Source organism: Mya arenaria, chromosome 4, assembly GCF_026914265.1.
Source record: "Mya arenaria isolate MELC-2E11 chromosome 4, ASM2691426v1".
Taxonomy (NCBI): Eukaryota; Metazoa; Mollusca; class Bivalvia; order Myida; family Myidae; genus Mya; species Mya arenaria.
In genome coordinates this window covers 5,352,131-5,372,552 of record NC_069125.1, presented here as the reverse complement: position 1 = coordinate 5,372,552, position 20,422 = coordinate 5,352,131, and the positions used below count along the sequence as shown (strand labels likewise).

At 35.1% G+C, this 20,422-nt stretch overlaps 1 protein-coding gene across 2 annotated transcripts; it reads left to right on the top strand.

Annotated features, from left to right (window-relative positions):
• The first annotated feature begins 1,170 nt into the window (after nucleotides 1-1,170).
• On the top strand, nucleotides 1,171-18,730 carry LOC128229848 (cell cycle checkpoint control protein RAD9A-like). Of its 2 annotated transcripts, XM_052941700.1 has the most exons (13): nucleotides 1,171-1,320; nucleotides 2,703-2,773; nucleotides 3,238-3,384; nucleotides 3,907-4,021; nucleotides 8,215-8,314; nucleotides 8,663-8,769; nucleotides 10,027-10,133; nucleotides 10,958-11,022; nucleotides 11,223-11,345; nucleotides 12,672-12,782; nucleotides 13,075-13,564; nucleotides 13,900-13,989; nucleotides 18,229-18,730. In XM_052941700.1, the coding sequence occupies exons 1-13, from the start codon at nucleotides 1,287-1,289 to the stop codon at nucleotides 18,334-18,336; spliced, it is 1,668 nt and encodes a 555-aa protein (XP_052797660.1). In that variant the 5' UTR covers nucleotides 1,171-1,286; the 3' UTR covers nucleotides 18,337-18,730. The 2 variants fall into 2 exon arrangements, with proteins under 2 accessions (XP_052797660.1, XP_052797661.1); XM_052941701.1 differs by lacking the exon at nucleotides 2,703-2,773 and having other exon boundaries at nucleotides 1,181-1,320.
• Nucleotides 18,731-20,422: the final 1,692 nt, after the last annotated feature.

The following is a 20,422-nucleotide window of genomic DNA, read 5'->3' as shown; positions in this document are numbered from 1 at the left end:
GACCAATAACAAATTCTAATCCTACTTCCAGATATCATAGAGTAAAATAATGATATAACAAGTGTTTTCAAACTCGTAACAGGGAAAACTATTTTTTGTCCAAAAACAATAAGCGAGTCCCTTTGATACAATTAGAATTAAGACGATTTTTGTTGTAACATTCATATGTTTATCTTTCCTGGGACCAATAACATCCTTAATCCTGCTCCAAGATATTATTTATTTAAAGGCCTAGATTAAGGAATGTTTGGCATGACAATCCCCTGCTGTGCATCTCCTGCTAATTGTATTGTTGTCACAGTAGGGGCCAATTTTCTGTGTGTTTGTTTATTGGCTTAGGGCCATTTAGGGTCCATTTCTATAATAAAAACCTCCAAAACTGCACAGCCAGATACTCAGATACACAGAGGTTATAAACAACTCTTTTTTGGGGGGGGGGCACATATAGAAGGATTAAACTAGGCCTTTAAGGGATGTTTTCTGCTGTGCATCCCTTGTTTATATCACAACAGGGTTCCAATTTCCTGTGTATTTGTTTATTGGCTCAGGGCCATGTACAGTTAATCTCATTGTCTAGCTAAAACATGTACAAATATTCATAGCTAATCCATTAATTTTAACAACTGGGGATAGATAATAAACGTTATTGAACTGATATATTTCAATCCACTTAAATACATGCATGGTCACCATTGTTATATCCAAATGTTGATGCATCATGGTTAATTCATATCAATGAGCAATTTTATATAACATATAACATTACTTTTATTCTAATTTTAAAGCATCCTAATAAATGTTATAATAGTTTTATTATTATTTGAAGAAGTAAACAAAACAACTTTTAGATCATTTCTATAATAAAACCACCAGAACTGCACAGCATGACACTCAGATCTAAAATCTGATAGACAACAGATGGCAATAAAGATCAAGAGTAATACACAGAAGTTTTGTACTGTAAACGGGTTGGGGGTGGGGCCACTTATAGAAGGCTTAAACTGGGCCTTTCAGCATGATCTGTTAGAATAGTTTAGTTGGATGTAACCGAATCGACAACGATAAACTGTTTCGTATGAGAACAATTGATATGAAAAAAGAATTTTGATTGGTTTATAATTTAAGATCAATTCAATCGGCACTTGCGTTCTATCATCAGTTTGCCCGCGATGTAAACAAACCTCATTTGTGAACAAATAGTACGATTTTTTCATGTTATCAGTACTCCGTTGAACGAACCACACTTAAATTGACCCCAATTGTTTTTGCTTCAACTCATTGTGAAGATGAAATGCATAATTCCTGGAACAAATATAAAAGGTGAGTTGATTTGTCATATAAATTCGTGACCTGTATAAAATGTACTGTAAAGCTGGGAATGTCAGTATAGACCAAATCAAAGACATTACACATTTTATTTAACTATTATATATATATATTATAACTATATGATTAACCTCAGTGGTAGAGCATCTGCTTTTGATGCATGAGCTTACGGATTAATTCCCCATTTTTGATTGATTATTTAGTAATAAACGTTCTAAATGATAGAAACTTGTCTGTTTTTGTCTGAGCCTTAGCACTTGAAAAAGACTTAAACATGTCCAGAACTCCAAAAAGTTAAAGACATTCAAATTAGACTTGGGTACATATGTTGCCAAAGACAATATACACAGGTGGGAAGAAATATACTGGCTGAGGTCACAAATCTGAACTCTTTTGGAGTTTTTTACATTTATCTTGGAGAGTTTTTTGTTGTAGTAAGTTAAATTTTCGTATGAAACATTTTTGGTTTATGTGATTACATTTGTCAAAGAACAGATTCACGATATTTTCAATTTTATGGACACCCTTAAATTTATGCTATGGAGGACACAAATACCAAACACTTCAAAAGCGAAAATACATGGTCATACATAGGGTTGCATACCGGTACCCGGTATCGTACAGTACTGTGTCTTGGACCATAAAGAGCATATTAATTGAAAAACGATTATAAGACAACTATAACTTTTTTTATTATTTTGTTTCGTCTTCTCATTCAATTTTGTTTAAATAAGAATATAGATACAATACTACGAAAGTAAATGGTAACAAAGGCAATCAGAGCACCTCTGATATTGCCTAAAGAGCTCCAGATATGTTGCGCAAGATTCAATCGATCTACAAAACTACTTGAAATACTTTTCTACCTATATATATTATGGTAACACAACTTTAAATACAAGTATGCTATTAAAAAGGTTTTTGTCTAGCAGGAATACTTTATTTTAAGTTTTTTAAGCTCATTATAGGAACCATTAAGTTATTCGCTTGGTATCGGTATCGTTAAAATACCGTATCGTTTCGTTGGTATCGATATCGGTATCGGATCGTTTCGTCCTGAACGGTATGCAACCCTAGTCATACAATTATAATTAATAAGTATGCTATATTAAATAAACACTGACATGTAGCTGCAAAGTTATTTATTGTTTCCGATGCTTTTCAAAACATGCAATTTAAATGTAAAGTGTGATTTCTTTAAAAAAAAAAAATAAATATCTTGCATGTAGGTCTACATAACTGCAATGCCTCAAAGATGCGCATGCCCCCTCTGATTTTATTCCCCTGTGTGCTACATTTTAAACTATTAATCATATTAACAATGAATGGCATACTTGTTTTGTTTTGTATTTTATCTTGTATTTTTGAATTTTCAGTGTTTGGGAGAGGAATACATTCCTTATCCAAGATTGGAGAGGAGCTATACTTAGAACCATTAGAACACGGGGTGAGGACATTTCCTCTTATTGGACATTCCATCACATGACTAGAAATAAGAGCTAAGCCCTAAGTAATTGAGTCTGCAAATTTTTAATGTTTAATTCTGTTTCTTTAATTAATTTAACTTTAAGTATTAAAAGAGACACCATCAATATTGGTGTTCTAATTAAGTGTTTTCCAAAGGCACTTTAAGCATTGCAGTGTGAGAAAGAAGCTCACTTTAAATAAAAATTGGTTTCTGAACTTGTTAATAAGCAAACATGTATTGTATCAGTGATTTTATTGGAATGTCATATTACAATAATAATTATGATAATTTATTTGTATTTTATTTCATAGTTTTGCAGCGATCAGTCAGCCTATGACTGCTTTTGCTTACTTAGGCATAATTGTCCCATATATTTTAATATTGAAATGTTTTTTAAGTGTAAGGTAATCAGACATTGATTTGTGTGTTTCTTTCTACTGCAGCTTGCGTTAAGGACTGTAAACTCCTCCCGTTCGGCCTATGCCTGCTTCTTGTTTGCCCCAAGTTTCTTTATACACTATGATGATGGGGCAGGGGACGCGTCTTCAGATGATAGTGAGGATACCCTCAGGTGTAAAATAGCTATGAAGGTAGACATTTCTTTAAAAGTGTAGGTATATATGTATTATGTATTCATTTATGGTCTTGAAGTGAATAATTCATCTTAAAAACTGCTTTTTTGCAATCACTATTCATAAAGTGCTTGATTTCTTTTTAAGTTTTAGAATCTCACTCTGAGATGAGTTACCACAAAAGTGATTTGTATTTCACTAATAACTGGTGTGATTTTGTTGGTATCATTAAAACCATGTAGTATGTACTATTAAGATTAAGAACAACAAAAACTTCCATTTAAAACTACACCAGATATAGACATATATAGGTGAAGTTCTTACGATTTTTAGATTTATATATAATGACAGCAGCTTGATGGTGCTTGATGCCATGAGTATGTTGTTTTTTTTCAATATTAATGCAGTGTTTTTGAACTACATGATGTCTGTATGCAGTGTTTGACAGTTCCATTAGAATTCTTACCCATGTTGTTGAAAATGTACAATCGTGTTATAAATATGAACAAAAGTTCAAGCTAAAAATGTTCCCCGTTCCAGTCCATCCTGACAGTATTCCGGTCCCTATCCACGATGGAGAAAACGGTGGAAAGATGTAAGATCAAACTGAATATGAAGGAATCGCGGCTCGTGTTCCAACTCTACTGTAGACACGGTGAGAACATGCTAGAAGGTCTTGTCACATAGAATAGGTGCGGATGTTTGAATGTGTAGGGGTAAAATGGGTGGTTGAGGGGATGACAGGAAAGTAAGGAATATGGGATGAGCGACAAAGAATATAACATTTCATCTACATCGTCACAGGATAGTTACGGGACACCAGATTACTCTGGTCACATCACAACTGCATTTCAAGGGCATGGTTCCTGCCACTTGGCCAATGTCGTCTGACTAAAGGCGGAAGAGATGTCTGCTGGCTTATTGACATCTCATTGGGGAACTGGCAGCACATCTCTTCCACCCTATCAGAGTTTTATTGATACATATGAGACTTCTTATAGTTTGTTTTGAAGAAATATAAAGAGATGAATATTAATTTATAATACGTCATAATTTTTTTATTAGAAACAAGCTTGATTCATTGTAGTATTTCAATTCAGGCAAAAATGGCCGAGACAATTTCAGCGTGTGTATGTTTTGTTTTGAACAAACTTAGTTGAGTTAGGGCATTGTTGTTATTATCACTGGGCCCTAACTCAAAGTAATTACAACTGACACACAGTGGCATTCCCTGTGGTTCTCTTTTTAGCTCACCAGAGCACGAAGTGCTCAAGGTGAGCTATTGTGATTGGTCGTTGTCCGGCGTCAGTCAGTCTGTCCGTCAACAATTGCTTAAAAAACATCTCCTCTGAAACTACCATTTTAAAAAAATTATGTGAGCGCGTCATTTCCTGCATTCTGGGGTTATTTGAATGCCTTTTAAATCACCCCTTTCAAGTGCAATTTTATAAGTAATATCCCCTAAATATGCAGATACAAGTACTGCAGAGCAGTAGTTGTATCAGGATCTATATCATAATGCAATTATATTTATTTACCAAATTTCAACAACAAAATATCCATTTGAAAATTGTATTTTCAACACCATATACAATGTATTAACAAAACTACAATGCAATTGTACTGTGAAAATACATAAGGCACATTGAATTAATAAGAACAGTATTCATTACGCTTAACCCTGTTATTAACACATGTCACTGTCCTCATCTGATGAACTGGACGAGTAGTAGTCCCCCTCCCCCTCAACAAGTATCTCCTTGAGGACTGCCCGAATTTCCTCCCTACAAGGTGTGACTGTGTCCAGTGCCATGCATGTGTCAGTCTGAACACCTACCGTCACTGGACATCTTAATCTTTCTGGTGTTGGAGCACCCAACTTCCGCCTTGGTTTCTCTAACCACTTGGCCACAGCCCTTTTGATGACTGGTTTACTGTGAAGTTTAAGCAAAAATTTAAAAATTCACCTTACCCAACCCACTTTATATTTGGTGAGTCTTTAATATTGCTACGATTTTTTCATACAGAATAATGATAATGATAATAGAGTAAACTTACCTCCTTATCAAATCTTCGTAATAATGCATCTTGTACGGAATAAACAACGATCAAAACTTCAAACAAAATAAACGGTGGAAATCGAACGTGAAACAATAAACAGAACACAAAATAAACGGTGGAAATCGAACGTGAAACAATAAACAGAACACAAAATAAACGGTGGAAATCAAACGTGAAACAATAAACAGAACAAGAAATTCATAAATGCAACTGTTTTATTTCATTTTTATCTTATACTCACTCGACACAGGGTGAAAGAAATCGTGTATTTTTCTTTTCTTCATTTTTACTAGAATGAGACGCTTGCTTCCAAGCGTTTTATCAATCGTCTATCTACACGGACTAGTGAAGTTTATTAAACGGCGCCGTAAAGAAATATGCGGGACCGGGCGAACGCTAATCAAGTCGTCGTATTTAAAAGGCAATAACTTTTTTATTCGTTGACGGATTTTAAAAATTTAAATTGTAAACGATTTGGGAACTTTTAATTTTTGTTACTAGGCGATTTTGAACCGGCCCAAATGCCATTTGAACCGGTCATTTTGGCCGGCGGCCGGTTCTTATTGAGAACCCTGACTTTACAGGAAGCTTCCTTGGGTGACCCTCTACAAAAATACAACAAGGGGTCACGATTGATCAACATCAGCAATAACAAAGACATGGCCAACTTCCTGTTTTGCTTTAAAAAACATCTCCTCTGAAACTACCAGTCCAAATTCAATGAAAGTTTGTAGGTAGCTTCCTTGGGTGACCCTCTACAAAAATACAAGGGGTCACGATTGATCAGCAACAACAGCAATAACAAAGACATGGCCAACTTCCTGTTTTGCTTTAAAAAACATCTCCTCTGAAACTACCAGTCCAAATTCAATGAAAGTTTGTAGGAAGCTTCCTTGGGTGACCCTCTACAAAAATACAAGGGGTCACGATTGATCAGCAACAACAACAACAGCAACAACAACAAAATGGCTGACTTCCTGTTTTGCTTTAAAAAAACATCTCCTCTGAAACTACCTCTCCAAATTCAATCAAACTTTACAGGAAGCTTCCTTGGATGACCCTCTACAAAAAACAACAAGGGGTCACGATTGATCAACAACAACAACAATGAAATGGCCAACTTCCCGTTTTCCTTTAAAAAACCATCTCCTCTGAAACTACCAGTCTAAATTCAATGAAACTTTACAGGAAGCTTCCTTGGGTGACCCTCTACAAAAAATACAACAAGGGGTCACGATTGATCAACAACAGCAACAACAGCAACAACAGCAATAACAAAGACATGGCCAACTTCCTGTTTTGCTTTAAAAAACATCTCCTCTGAAACTACCTCTCCAAATTCAATCAAACTTTACAGGAAGCTTCCTTGGATGACCCTCTACAAAAAACAACAAGGGGTCACGATTGATCAACAACAACAACAATGAAATGGCCAACTTCCCGTTTTCCTTTAAAAAACCATCTCCTCTGAAACTACCAGTCTAAATTCAATGAAACTTTACAGGAAGCTTCCTTGGGTGACCCTCTACAAAAAATACAACAAGGGGTCACGATTGATCAACAACAGCAACAACAGCAACAACAGCAATAACAAAGACATGGCCAACTTCCTGTTTTGCTTTAAAAAACATCTCCTCTGAAACTACCGGTCCACATACAATGAAACTTTACAGGAAGCTTCCTTGGGTGACCCTCTACAAAAATACAACAAGGGGTCACGATTGATCAGCAACAACAACAAAATGGCCGACTTCCTGTATTCCTTTAAAAAAACATCTCCTCTGAAACTACCAGTCTAAATTCAATGAAACTTTACAGGAAGCTTCCTTGGGTGACCCTCTACAAAAATACAAGGGGTCACGATTGATCAACAACAACAACAACAAAATGGCCAACTTCCTGTTTTGCTTTAAAAAACATCTCCTCTGAAACTACAATGACAACAAAATGGCTGACTTCCTGTTTTGCTTTAAAAAAAATATCTCCTCTGAAACTACCAGTCCAAATTCAATGAAACTTTACAGGAAGTTTCTTTGGGTGACCCTCTACAAAAATACAACAAGGGGTCACGATTGATCAACAACAACAACAACAAAATGGCCAACTTCCTGTTTTGCTTTAAAAAACATCTACTCTAAAACTACCAGTCCAAATTCAATGAAACTTTACAGGAAGCTTCCTTAGGTAATCTTCTTCAAAAAATACAACAAGGGGTCACGATTGATCAACAACAACAACCATCTGGCCAACTTTCTGTTTTGCTTTAAAAACATCTCCTCTGAGTTGTTGCCCTTTGCTTAGGTGAGCGTTTTAGGGCCATCATGGCCCTCTTGTTTAAATTCACGATGATATTTATAATTATAGCCCTAAGATGCAAGCATAAATGTCATATTTCTGAAGACCACTCTAAGGGATTTTGAAATATTTGTTCAGAATTCCAGGGGATTTTGACATTAGACCAGGGGATTTTCATAGTTCTACCATAGCTAGTTATGGCTATAATTTACTCAATTTTAGGGCCATCATGGCCCTCTTGTTTAAATTCACGATGATATTTATAATTATAGCCCTAAGATGCAAGAATACATGTCATATTTCTGAAGACCACTCTAAGGGATTTTGAAATATTTGTTCAGAATTCCAGGGGATTTTGACATTAGACCAGGGGATTTTCATTGTTCTACCATAGCTAGTTATGGCTATAATTTACTCAGTTTTATTTACATTTAAGTATACGTGTACGTGAAGGTGATTTTTGTAAGAACATTTAATGTTTAATCCGCCCAGGTATTGTGAAGACTCACAACTTGGCCTTTATTGAGTGCGAGACCCTGCAGGCCGTCTTTTCCAAGGACATGAGCCCCAACTCTTTAACAGCGTCTTCCAAGTAGGTACATGTATTTAATTCCAAGTACATACAGTAGTATTCTTGTACAGTCAGTGTACTACACTGTATAAGATACTTTTTTTTCGAAGAAATATGGTCGAGGTATTGGTATTGCCTTGGTGTCAAACCCCAGCTTTAATGAATCTATTTAAAAATAATACCAGGATTAATTAATCAATTAATAATTACACCATAGTTCATATTTAATCTTTTAGCTTTATAGTTTAGTTTTATGTTTTTCAAAAATTAGAGACTTTGTGTCGTTGATGACATTGGTGTTATCACAACTTTAAAAATATTCACAGGAAACCTGACTTTTCTAGACACTTGTTTTTATTCCATTTTCAGACTGCTGTGCGATGCTGTGATGAACTTTCAGAACAACCAAGAGGAGATAACTCTTATTGTCAACCCAGAGAAAATCGTCATCAAAAACTATGTGGATGACGAACCAGGTGACAAAAACATTGAATATATAGAATTTTTTAGCTTTTCTGTTTTAAAAACAAAATATATGTTGACAGATTATTCCGTCTCGTTGAACTACTGGTAATCAAATAAGGACAGTTGATGAAATTATCCATAATGTAAAAAGCAACCATGCATATCATTTGCTATAGTTTTTATACGCCTGTTTTAAAAAAATCTACATAGACATATTATAGTTTTACCTGCGGCAGATGGGTGGGCGGCGTCCAGTATGTTATCTGCTCAATAAAAATAGAAATCTTTGTCCAATTATCATCAAATATGATCGGAATTTATATTGTTATAATGTTTAAGACAAGTTTGATGACCAGTCATATGGTTGTATATTATCGAGAGTTATCACCCTTTGATTATAAAAATTACCTAAAATTGGTCTTGTCAGCTCAATTACTTTAAAAGCCTTTGTCCAATCAAATTTGGTCAGAATGTGTATTGGCACACTGTAACAACCATGTTCCATAACCAGCCACATCGCTGTAGTCACTCAAGTAATCGGCAATTAATTATATAAATTATCTCAAATGGGTCTTGTACAATCATTGACTTTAAAGACTTTCTCTAATCATTACCAAATTTAGTAAAAATGTGTATGGTCTGACACTCAAGAGTAATGACCCTTGAATTGACAAAAACTGTAATTACAGTGTCTGCTCTTTAAATTTGACTAAACTTACAACCACTTATCACTTATCACAAAACTTGGTGTACTAAAATTAGGGCTGGCATATTTTGTGACATTTGGTGCTTGTTCTTATTTTGCTGTTTTGGATGTTTATGTTATCTGTTGTATCCTTCTGCCTTCATAGAATTTATGCAAGAGATTGAAATACTTGTTTTGGTTTGATTAGAGTTTTAAATAATTATAATTACATACAAACTTTACATATTTTGCATTGTAAACCTTGTAAAATTACTTCAGTTAAACAATTTACTGTCAAATTCATTAATTTCCAAAATCAATACAATGTGACCTTTTCTCTGTTAGCACCCTGTCTCCTTTCTGCAGTGCCATGTCTTTTTAAGCCTGGCTTGCTCTCTTATAACCCAATGGGCGTAGTCCAAGACTCAAGGTTGTGTTAGAATCTCACCATATTATAATGACATACCAACATACCCCACCCACCCAAAAAGGCCATGTATTGTTTGTTTTATCCCTTTTTAAACAGATGAAATTGTTTGTAAAATAAATTTACTTTCATCTTTGATTTCTATCATTTTTTCAGACCCAAACAAGGTGATGCACACCAACCTGAGTCTTGAGCCGGATGAGTTTGACAACTGTCAGGTTGGGGTTGACACTGAGGTCACCTTTTGCCTAAAGGAACTTAGGGTAGGGCACTCAAGGCTTTTAGTTATTGGATCATTGTATTTGTGTGTGTCTGCGAAGAAAGGCAGACTCACGAGGTCATGTTGTCCGGCCTCATTGTTGTCCAAGCAGGCATCACACCCTTTTCTGATCGACAATGTTTAAACAACTTGTAGTAAAGTGCTCAAACTTGTCATGGCACTGGTCACATGATTGTTAGAGCAGTTGGCAGATGACATTACACATGATAATACATGAATCAAGGCTCACAACTCGGCTAAAATAATTTGTCCCACTGCCTCTTGAGGAAAGGAGCATCATCTTTCATATGCGGTGCTCTTGTTTCAAAATTGTTATATTTATGTTTATTAACTTAAATATAATGTAGTTATTTGGTTTTAACTCCAGGATTTCTTTATAAACCTGAAACTTACTGAATTCAATGTAAGATTATAGCAGAAAGTATTGTTTTTAATTCCATCTTGTATATTAGTAATATTTTGAGTTAGCAAGATATATAATAGTCATACAAACTACAGCAGAGGTTTTTAAACAAACCATTATATTATTTGTGGATGTTTTTGCACTTCCATATAAACTTAGCTGCTGTTGTGATGTAAACAAACATTACAAGCCTGACGTTGATATTAAAGCTCAGACAGAAAATTTACTTACAAATATTTCATTTTTGTTGACAGATTCTTCTATCAGTTAGTAGAGTAATTTGAAGCTTTCAGAAGGAATCATTCAACCTGCTATTTATTTCTCGTTTTTTCATAAAGAAATATGCAGGATGAGTTCGCTGCTCTAACCATTATTAAAAATGATGATGTGTTGTTTACTTCCAGGCCATTTTAGGGTTTGCAGAAGTGACCACATTACCCCTGACCATCAACTTTGAAACTGCTGGAAGGTTTGTCAGTGTTTTACAGAGTTTGACTCTACGATGTATTTAGTTTGTTGTTAAAATGAGTTTAAAATGCTTTATTTGTTCAATGATTTTAAACAAATGATATAGATATTGATAGGACTTGTTTGAGAAATCACCAACCCACCACCAAAACCGCTTTCTAAAAAGCCCTATTGTCATACAAAACCGACTATCTATTTCAGACCAATTGTTTTCACAATAGATAGTGACAGCACATTTGAGGGAAACTTTGTCCTGGCCACATTGGCAGACCAGCAGGGGCAGAGTCAAGCTCAAACTCAACCCCGACAGGCTACTCAGAAAAGGTGGGTGTTGATTAATATTAATGGCAAGTCTTGTTTTTGTTGATAAATGATGACTGCACATTCAAGGGGAACATTGTGTTGGGGAAACTTGCTGACCAGCGAAGGTATTGTCAGACTCAAGCCTTGACAGGCTTAACAGAAAGTATGCGTTCATAACATCTTGAAATTTAACAAGTTTATTGTCAGAATCAAACTCAGCCTCGACACATCACGCAAAAAAAGGTGAGTATTCTTGATAAAATAGCCATTATTTAAATGCATTTAACAGTGCTTTTTTTATAGACTGACCATGAAGCATGTGGAAAGGCTTCATATCCAAAATTCTAATGTCATTGTCTTACACTTAAATTAACATGATGTTAGATGACATGTATTAAAATCTTTATGATTAAGAATGGGCGGATTGAGCGTAGCGAATGAGCCCTCCTAAATCAGTATGGTTTTAAATCAGGTCAGCTCACTGACTTTAAATACAACTTCATTGGCTGACACATTGTCAACTCAAATTCTAACGCAGCGAATGTAATAAGATGAGTTGCAGTTGGTGGCCATTTAACACCTGTGAATGTTTAAATCCTTAATGATTAAGCCTAGTACTTTATGTATGGCTTTCTGCAATTTCATTGGCTGTAAATGTAGGTTATATTCTATTTTTTGTAATAAAGTGTTTATAAAATTTAATACATGTATTTGAAACTATTTCATTGTTATGTGTATAATTATGTATGACTAATACCAAGGTCCACATGTTGACCGTAAACAGCCTTGTAATTAAAAGTCTAAACCAATCATAATAATGAATAATGGGATGAAAGCGGAACTGTTCTAAGTGACATAAAAGTGCTGAGCGCCCTGATAGCTCAGTGGTAGAGCTTTGGGTGCGGAATGTTGGTGGATTCAAACCACGGCAGCATCAAACTGAAAGATGTTAAAATATGGTACCAGAAGCTCCCATGCCTCGCTCTCAGCATTTAAAGGGTAGTACTGGGGAAAATGTTGTACTCAGTACTTGTTCAACCCAGGAAAGTTGTATTCTGTGTATTGGTGCTTTACACTGAGCACTGAACCACAAGGTCTCTGCAAAGAACTAGGATATCGCACCCAGATCTCTTTTATCAGGCAAGTCTTCAGATATCTGGATTTGACTGTGAATTGCTGTCATTCCTATCTCATGTCACTTATGGCATTTAAATACAATGTAAGTAATGATGGCGTCACGGCAGGGTCCAGCCATAATGCAACCAAAGGGCGTGGGCAAACCTTGATAAACTCAAAAACACAAACAACCTATGTGCCTGCAGCCATCTTATACTGTTTCTCCCACAGGCCAAGTAGTAAGGCATCAACCTCGCGAACCAACAACTCACGAACCAACAGATCCACCCAGAACAGGTCCGGACCTTCTCACAATGGCAATAACATGCAGTCACACTCAAGGTACATCCGTATTCATTGTCTTCATTTAAAGCTTGTCTGTATCTTGAAGGGTCAAGGCCAAGGTGTTGTCATGGGGTTTGTGTCGTCGCCATAGTGCAAAAACTTAAACCTTGGCATAAACAAAAAAATAATTCTAGACATTCTATTTGGCATTTGTTCAATGACGCTCTTGTTAATAGTTTAAATAGTTTACATCAGCTGTTTGATTTTTATTTAAGATTGAACATGGGTAAAGATTGTTGAAGAAATTGTAACTTTTTTACTTGAAATATAAGTATATATATTCTTTCAGATCTAATATTGATTCAGCCAGATCAAATGAAGTCAATGCGGACTACACTGACTTCATGAATGATGACACAGACTTTGATATCATGATACAAAATGACACAACTGTTGTTTACCCAAGGCAGACTTCAGTTGATACAGACAAACATACACACACTCTCAGAGTCAAAGAGGCTGGGGCACTAGAAACACATACAGACAGAAGTGAAGGGAGTGTGGCAAGACAAACCAATACAGACAGAAGTGAAGGGAGTGTGGCGCGACAAACCAATACAGACAGAGATAAAGGGGTTGTGGCCAGACAAATGCACACAGACAGAGTTGAGGGGGGTGGGGCCATATCTAGTGCGAGCAGGGGAGGAATCAGGAGGGTGGGAGGAAAGGGAGATAATCAGTCCAAGTCAGGAAGATTTAACTCCCCTATTGTGAACAACTCTGTGCCAAGTGATGATGAAGAGAGTCCTGTGTTACCCATGCTTGGAACAAAGGTCAAGGTAGGCAAAACAATAAAATTTATTATTGTTAATCAAAAGATCAGTAAAATATATGCTAGATTTGCGAGAAATTCTGTCAAATAGTTTTGCACATATTGTTATTTCTAATTTCATTGCATATTCCTTTTTAAAAAAATTAAGAATTGTTTTTTTAATCGAACAAATGCTAAAATGTTATGGTGTCATTGTTTATATCATGACTGCTCTCTGATTATATTATATATCCGATATCATTAACACCTAAGTATAAACTGTCACTTAATATGCTATTATGTTTTTATTGTTATCAGATGTCTCTATACATAACTTAATATTTTCTCCTTTATTTACCACAGATAGGGGACACAACTCTCACAGAAGATATGGTGGTTGATAACGCAGATGAAGATGAGGATGTAGTACCAGGGACTCCGCCGGCAAAAAGGGTGAGATAAATGTCTTTATAAAGCTTTCTTCAAACTTGATGATGCCAGTTAATTTTAAAAACGATATTGCGGAAAAGGATTCAATTTTTGCATATTAATTTACCATAGACTCTGTTTGCTGAAAAGGTGAGTTAGGGAAAGGTTCAAATTTAGCCATTCATAGAATATGTATCCATAGTTTTATGTATGCCATTGACCCAATATTGAGTGAACATCTTATACACAGGTAGGTGCTGATTGATCAGTAATCAAAAAAACAATTTTGTACTTAAAGCTGCACTCTCACAGATTTACCATTTTTACAACTTTTTTATTTTTTTGTCTTGGAAAGAGCAAATTTTTGCGTAGATATCTGCAAACCAATGATATAAGATTGCTGACAAAAAATCAGATCGTAGATTTTCATATTTCCGTTCGAAAGTTAATGTTTTATGGCTTAAACCGTTACTAACGGTTAAGAAAAATGCATAAAATATCAATTTTTGACCTTGAATATAAAAATCTGCGCTCTATTTTTTTGTCAGCAGTTTTATATAACTGGTTTCCATGGATTTTCGCAAAAAATGGTTCGTTCCAAGACAAAAAAAATAAAAAAAGTTGTCAAAACGTTCAATCTGTGAGAATGCAGCTTTAAGATAGATTTTCAACAATAGTTTTAGACTTGCAAAATTGCTGCTAGCATTCTCGATAAATCGGCCCACTGAACTGTTGAAAAAATTCTATTAAGCTCATAATTGATCCAAACACTTGCCTTGCTAAGGGAAAAACCAAAACCTGGAAAAATCTTCTTGTTTGACAGTAATTTTTAGCTCGACTATTCGAAGAATAGGTGGGCTATACTACTCGCCCCGGCGTCGGCGTCCGGTTAAAGTTTTAGGGCAAGTTGGGATTTTCACTTATAAGTCTAATACCCTACATTCAATTGACTTAATACTTCACACAGTTGTTCAGGGCCATCACATGATGAGGTTAGATAACTCCATATTATTCTTTACACAGATTATGGCCCCTGATTGACTATGAAACTTAGGTTAAAGTTTTAGGGCAAGTTGGAATATTGATTAATAACTTCTATATCCTTTGTTCAATTGACTTAATACTTCACACAGTTGTTCAGGACCATCACACAATGAGGTTACATGACTCCATATTATCCTAAATACAAGTTATGACCCCTGGTTGACTTAGGTTTAAGTTTTAGGGCGGGTTAAAGTTTTAGGGCAAGTTGGGATTTTCACTTAAAACTCCAAAACCGTTCATTCAATTGACTTAATACTTTACACAGATGTTCAGAGCCATCACATAATGAGGTTAGATAACTCCATATTATCTTTTATACAAATTATGGCCCCTGATTGACTATGGAACTTAGGTTAAAGTTTTAGGGCAGGTTGGGATATTGTTTAATAACTTCTATACCCTTCATTCAATTGACTTAATACTTCACACAATTGTTCAGGACCATCAACCAAGAGGTTACATAACTCCATATCCTTAATACAACTTACAATACTCATTTTGTCACTTTCTTTGAACTTACCTTTGAACTTACCTTCATGCTCGTTTGTTGGTAAAATGTGTGAAAAATATCAATTCATCAATTAAAAGCTATCATTCATAAGACCAAACAAATCCATATGAAAACAATGAATTTGTATACAAGAACCCTCCCCCACTCGTTAAGCACAACAATAGGCCGATAGATCAATTATCGGGTGATTGACGATGACCTCGACGACACACGTACCAATTAACGGATTAGTGTCAACATGTCCTGTGTTTTACGACCAGTGTCCCGGACAGGCAAAATAGCTGACTTACATTGGTAAAATTAAGATAATCGATTCCGATTCCGAGATATTTTTTTTTCGTTTTTTTTTATGACTTTCCGGGACAAACATGCACCCTCCGTGACAGAGATACTATTTCCGGGACAATCCCGGACGTCCGGGACGTTATCACATGTATGATACAAGTTATGGCCCCTGATTGACTTAGGTTAAAGTTTTAGGCAAGTAAAAGTTAAGGGCAAGTTGGGATTTTAATAAAAAAAACTTCTATACCGTTCATTAAATGCACTTAATACAATTCAAAATTATTTACGACCATCTTACAACAAGAAACATAACTCCGTTTTAAGCCTAAATACAAATTGTTGCCCTTGATTTTTTATTTATTTTTTTTCCTTTGAAAGGCATATTTGTATAATCTTAACCACATTTTCATAATGAGAAATCAAGTTATTTGAATGACTTGCGTCATTGTTTGGGCGGGCTGGTGGGAGGGCAGCATCAAAGTCACATTATGTATCGAATAATTTTAGTTAGGTTTGACATAAAGAGACCAAACTTGGTATTAATTATTACATTGTTATTGTATTCTAAGTCAAAGCGGTGTAGTCGAGCGCGCTGTCTTATGACGGCTCTTGTTATAATTATGCCACAGACATTTATCCTATTATAAAGAATGAAATAGTTGGATGAAGAATCAAATAGTAAATATTAGGATAAGAATCAAATAATAGAATGAAGATTGAACAATCTGTGTGAGTGTTTCTGATTGAATCAAGATACTTTAAAAAACTTTCAAAAGAATAACTTAACGTAAAAAGGATAAATTATTTTCCTATTTTAACCCTTTACTTCATAGATACGCAATTTTACTTATCTATCCATAGCTTCATAGATACGGATCTTAACGTTTTATCCATAGCTTCATAGATACGTAATCCTACGTATTCGTAATGTAGGGGCATTTATTTTCATACCTGATGCTTGTTTATGCGCTATAAATTCATATTCATGAAGTATAAACATCGATAAATACAATGCACTAAAAAAAACACTATGTTACTATTTAAAGAATTTCGGAAAATCGGGAAATAAGGTCACTGGTATCAAAGATGCGTAAAACGTTGACTGCGCAGGTTTGTGGGCATTCCTGTCTCATTTTCCTCGTGGAAATTTACACAATACTGCAAGTTATAATTAACTACCAATAATACAACTATATTTTATTGATCACGCGCCTGACGTCACAGGTCATGGTTCGAAAACGTGTCAAAATGTCGGCCATGTTGGATAAACAAAAAATCATCTGGCTTGTATAAACAAAGGCCATAAATCATTATATGGGACATATGTGTCACTTCTGTTTCGCTAATCCGGTCATAAAAATGCGCATCTGCTTCTACAAATTGAAAGTAAGTACAAATGTGTTATAAAATAATGACTATCCCTATTGTTAAACTTTGACATGACCCAATTTAACATCGATCAGCTGTTGAAACACGTGTTTTCGAATACACAAGAATGCAATGTAGAGCTAATTTCTGCCCTTGTTAACTTCAGTTTAAAACAACATTCCTGAATAATGTCATTTATATTTCAGTGTTTGTCTGACGAATCGGAACATTCTGGCTTCGATATAAATGAGTTTGAGACATTGAGTACGACGTCGAGAATTCAGACCTCGGCGTCACGCACACAAGGATACGAGAAATGAGGATTTTTAAAATCAAACCCAAATGACAATACATGGACATGCAATAAACGATATAAATTTAGTAAACAACAACATGCAGGCCTCATTTAGTAGTTGAATAATAACTTTATTTGTTCATTGTAGTGTTAAATAACCGAAAGTTATACATACTGTGACTGTTGATCAACTTGTTTTTTTTCTTCTGTATCATATATATAAATATACCGTGCTTCTTTGTTGTGAACTATTTTTTAATTCTGTCCATCTTTGTTTCAATTCAGGTTGCATTAAATGAATTATAAAAATATGTTGTTTATATAATATTTTGTGTTATGTTTGATAAATAAAAGTGTAGTAAAAATTAATTTTCATCAAATTTGACATATTTTTCTGTTTATTTATGAATATCATGCGGAAATAATTTAGATAACAAAATAAAATTTATATGACTGGATTGGAAATTTAATTCTCTATAAACTTTACATTGATGACTTATTGATTAAACCAAAAGAAATACTAAGAAAATAGGTTTGTAATACATTAGGGTTAAAATTCCAATAATATCAATAATCTCCTATGAAGTAGGGGTACTGATATGAACTGATAAGCCATGAACTGGCAGCCTGAAATGGCTTAGGTTTACATGAAGTAAAGGGTTAAAAAACCGGTACTGTCTGTAACTCAATTGTAAAATAGGGGACAATATTTTATTGCCTAAAGTCAGTTCTGGTATTACTGTCACAATTCATCTTTCAGTTCCGGTCACTGTTTTTTGGCAGTTCCCAGGCCAGTCAGTCTCAGAGTCGAAATCCAGACCTGTGTACATCACGAGTACTTGCACCGGATTCTGACGACGAAAATTGAAACAAAGGCGCTAGATAAAAGTGAATAAATTCTCAGACTTTAGCTACAAGTTCTCTGACTTAGGCTTAGGACTCATCTCAGCTAGCTAAAATTAAGACAGCTAGTTAGGTTTTAAGAAAATAACTATGTAACAGATATATGTTACTTGAGATCATGCATTTGGTACTCTGCTGATCTTTTGTAAGTAACTGTCAGAAATCCATTAATTTGTTTGGAACTGCAGACATCGTGTAAAAGTGCCATTATCTTGGTTCCTTAAATTGCCAACAGCAGGATGAAGATTATGCTTAGATTGGGGTAGTTCACATTTTACAAGTGCTATACTTATAAAGATTATTTACGATATAATTTATTATGTTCTTGTTATATCTTGTTAATAAATTTTTAAACATTTCGTTTGTTTCCTAGCTCTTTAATCTCATGTTTGCTCACTCAAGGGATGCCAAGTTTCCTACGTGCATCCACTGCTGTGTTGAATCAAAGACAAGTGTTTGTGTTCAGGGCAATTGAGGGCCGGCCCTTTCCAAATGATAAGCCACATACTTTTTTTAGCTCTACTGGCCAAAGACGAGAAGAGCATATGCGACAGCAAAGTGTGTCTGCCGTTTGTGCGTCTGTGTTATTTACTGGATTATTGCACTTGAAATTGTCAAAATAACTATAATTGAGCTTGTGAACACGATCAAAGCTCCATTTACTACCCAATATTTTCTCTTACACTACCATGTAGTTAGATATTTACTAAGTACCAAGTTCTTAAAATAACCAGCCAGATTCACCCATGCATGACTGGATTATGGCCCTTGGAAATGTCGAAATTGCTATAATACAGCTTGTGAACAAAAAAGAGCCTTTATTTCTTCTCTGATTTTCAATAAACGAAGACAATAGTTAACTATTGATGAGACCTTTGTTCCTTTCCAAAACCATCCAGATCTGCCCATAAAAAACAACTGGTTTATGGCCCCCTTGAAATTTACTTAATTGCTAAAATTGAGCTTGTGAACAGAAAAGAGCCTCCAGATTTTGTTTGATCTTGACCAAACTTTCACAGTAGTTAGCCTACAATCCGCCCATGCATGACTGGAAAATGGCCCTTGAAATTGGCAACATTTGTTATCATATTCACATGCATGTTACATGCTACAAGACTATTGTTGCGGCGCCCGTTAACTAACAAGAAAAGTTCAAAAGGTGAACTTTCAGTATGTTGCCTATTATCCATATGTACATGCTCTGGAATGACCAAAGAAGCTTTGCCAGTAGATCATTAGCCATCGTGGGCCTCTTGTTATCATATGTGAAAATAAAATTCCCAATTAAATGTTTTAAAATAAATAAATAATAATAATAGGACCCCTAAACCTTTTTTGTCAGGAAGAGTCGGTGTGTATTCTTAAAGAACCAACCTTTATCATGATCTTTTATCTTTTTTTCTGTATTTTTAAAGCATTTTTGCTCTATTTTACGCTAATTGGAATTTCCAATTTTGGTCAAAATCACACATCAGACATGCCCAGGCCCTATTAGCAAAATGGGGGAAAAAGTCACTCACAGAGAAATATAGCCTATGAGTACATAACATAGTTATTCCCTGATCTAGTTTTTTCAAAAAATAATAATCTAGTACATGTATTGCCCTAGTCTTGAATACCTCTTGCTCTTTGGCTTTAATAATTGTGTTATTTCTTCCATTTTGAGTGAATAATATCAGATGAGCAACCGTTCGCTCTGTAGCAGTCATTTAGTGTTTCAACTGTTAACTTTATGCTTTGCGGAATGTGGTGTACCATATTTAGCCATTTATCACAAGCCTTAGGACTTTAAGATCTCATAGGTCAAGGCCACACCAGGTGGTCAAAACATGAGAAATATGAACTGTTAGTTTCTGCAACATATACACTAAATACCACTCCAAAAACATAACCATTTGTTATCGAAACTTAATCATATCATTGACCCAATGTGTATTCAATATTGTCATAGTTTCTTGATCGAGATCAATACCAAACATATGGAGCTCATTTTGTCAAAATTGTTGACGTAATTAGCGGTCTGCTTCCGTACTTGATCATTTCCTATCAAA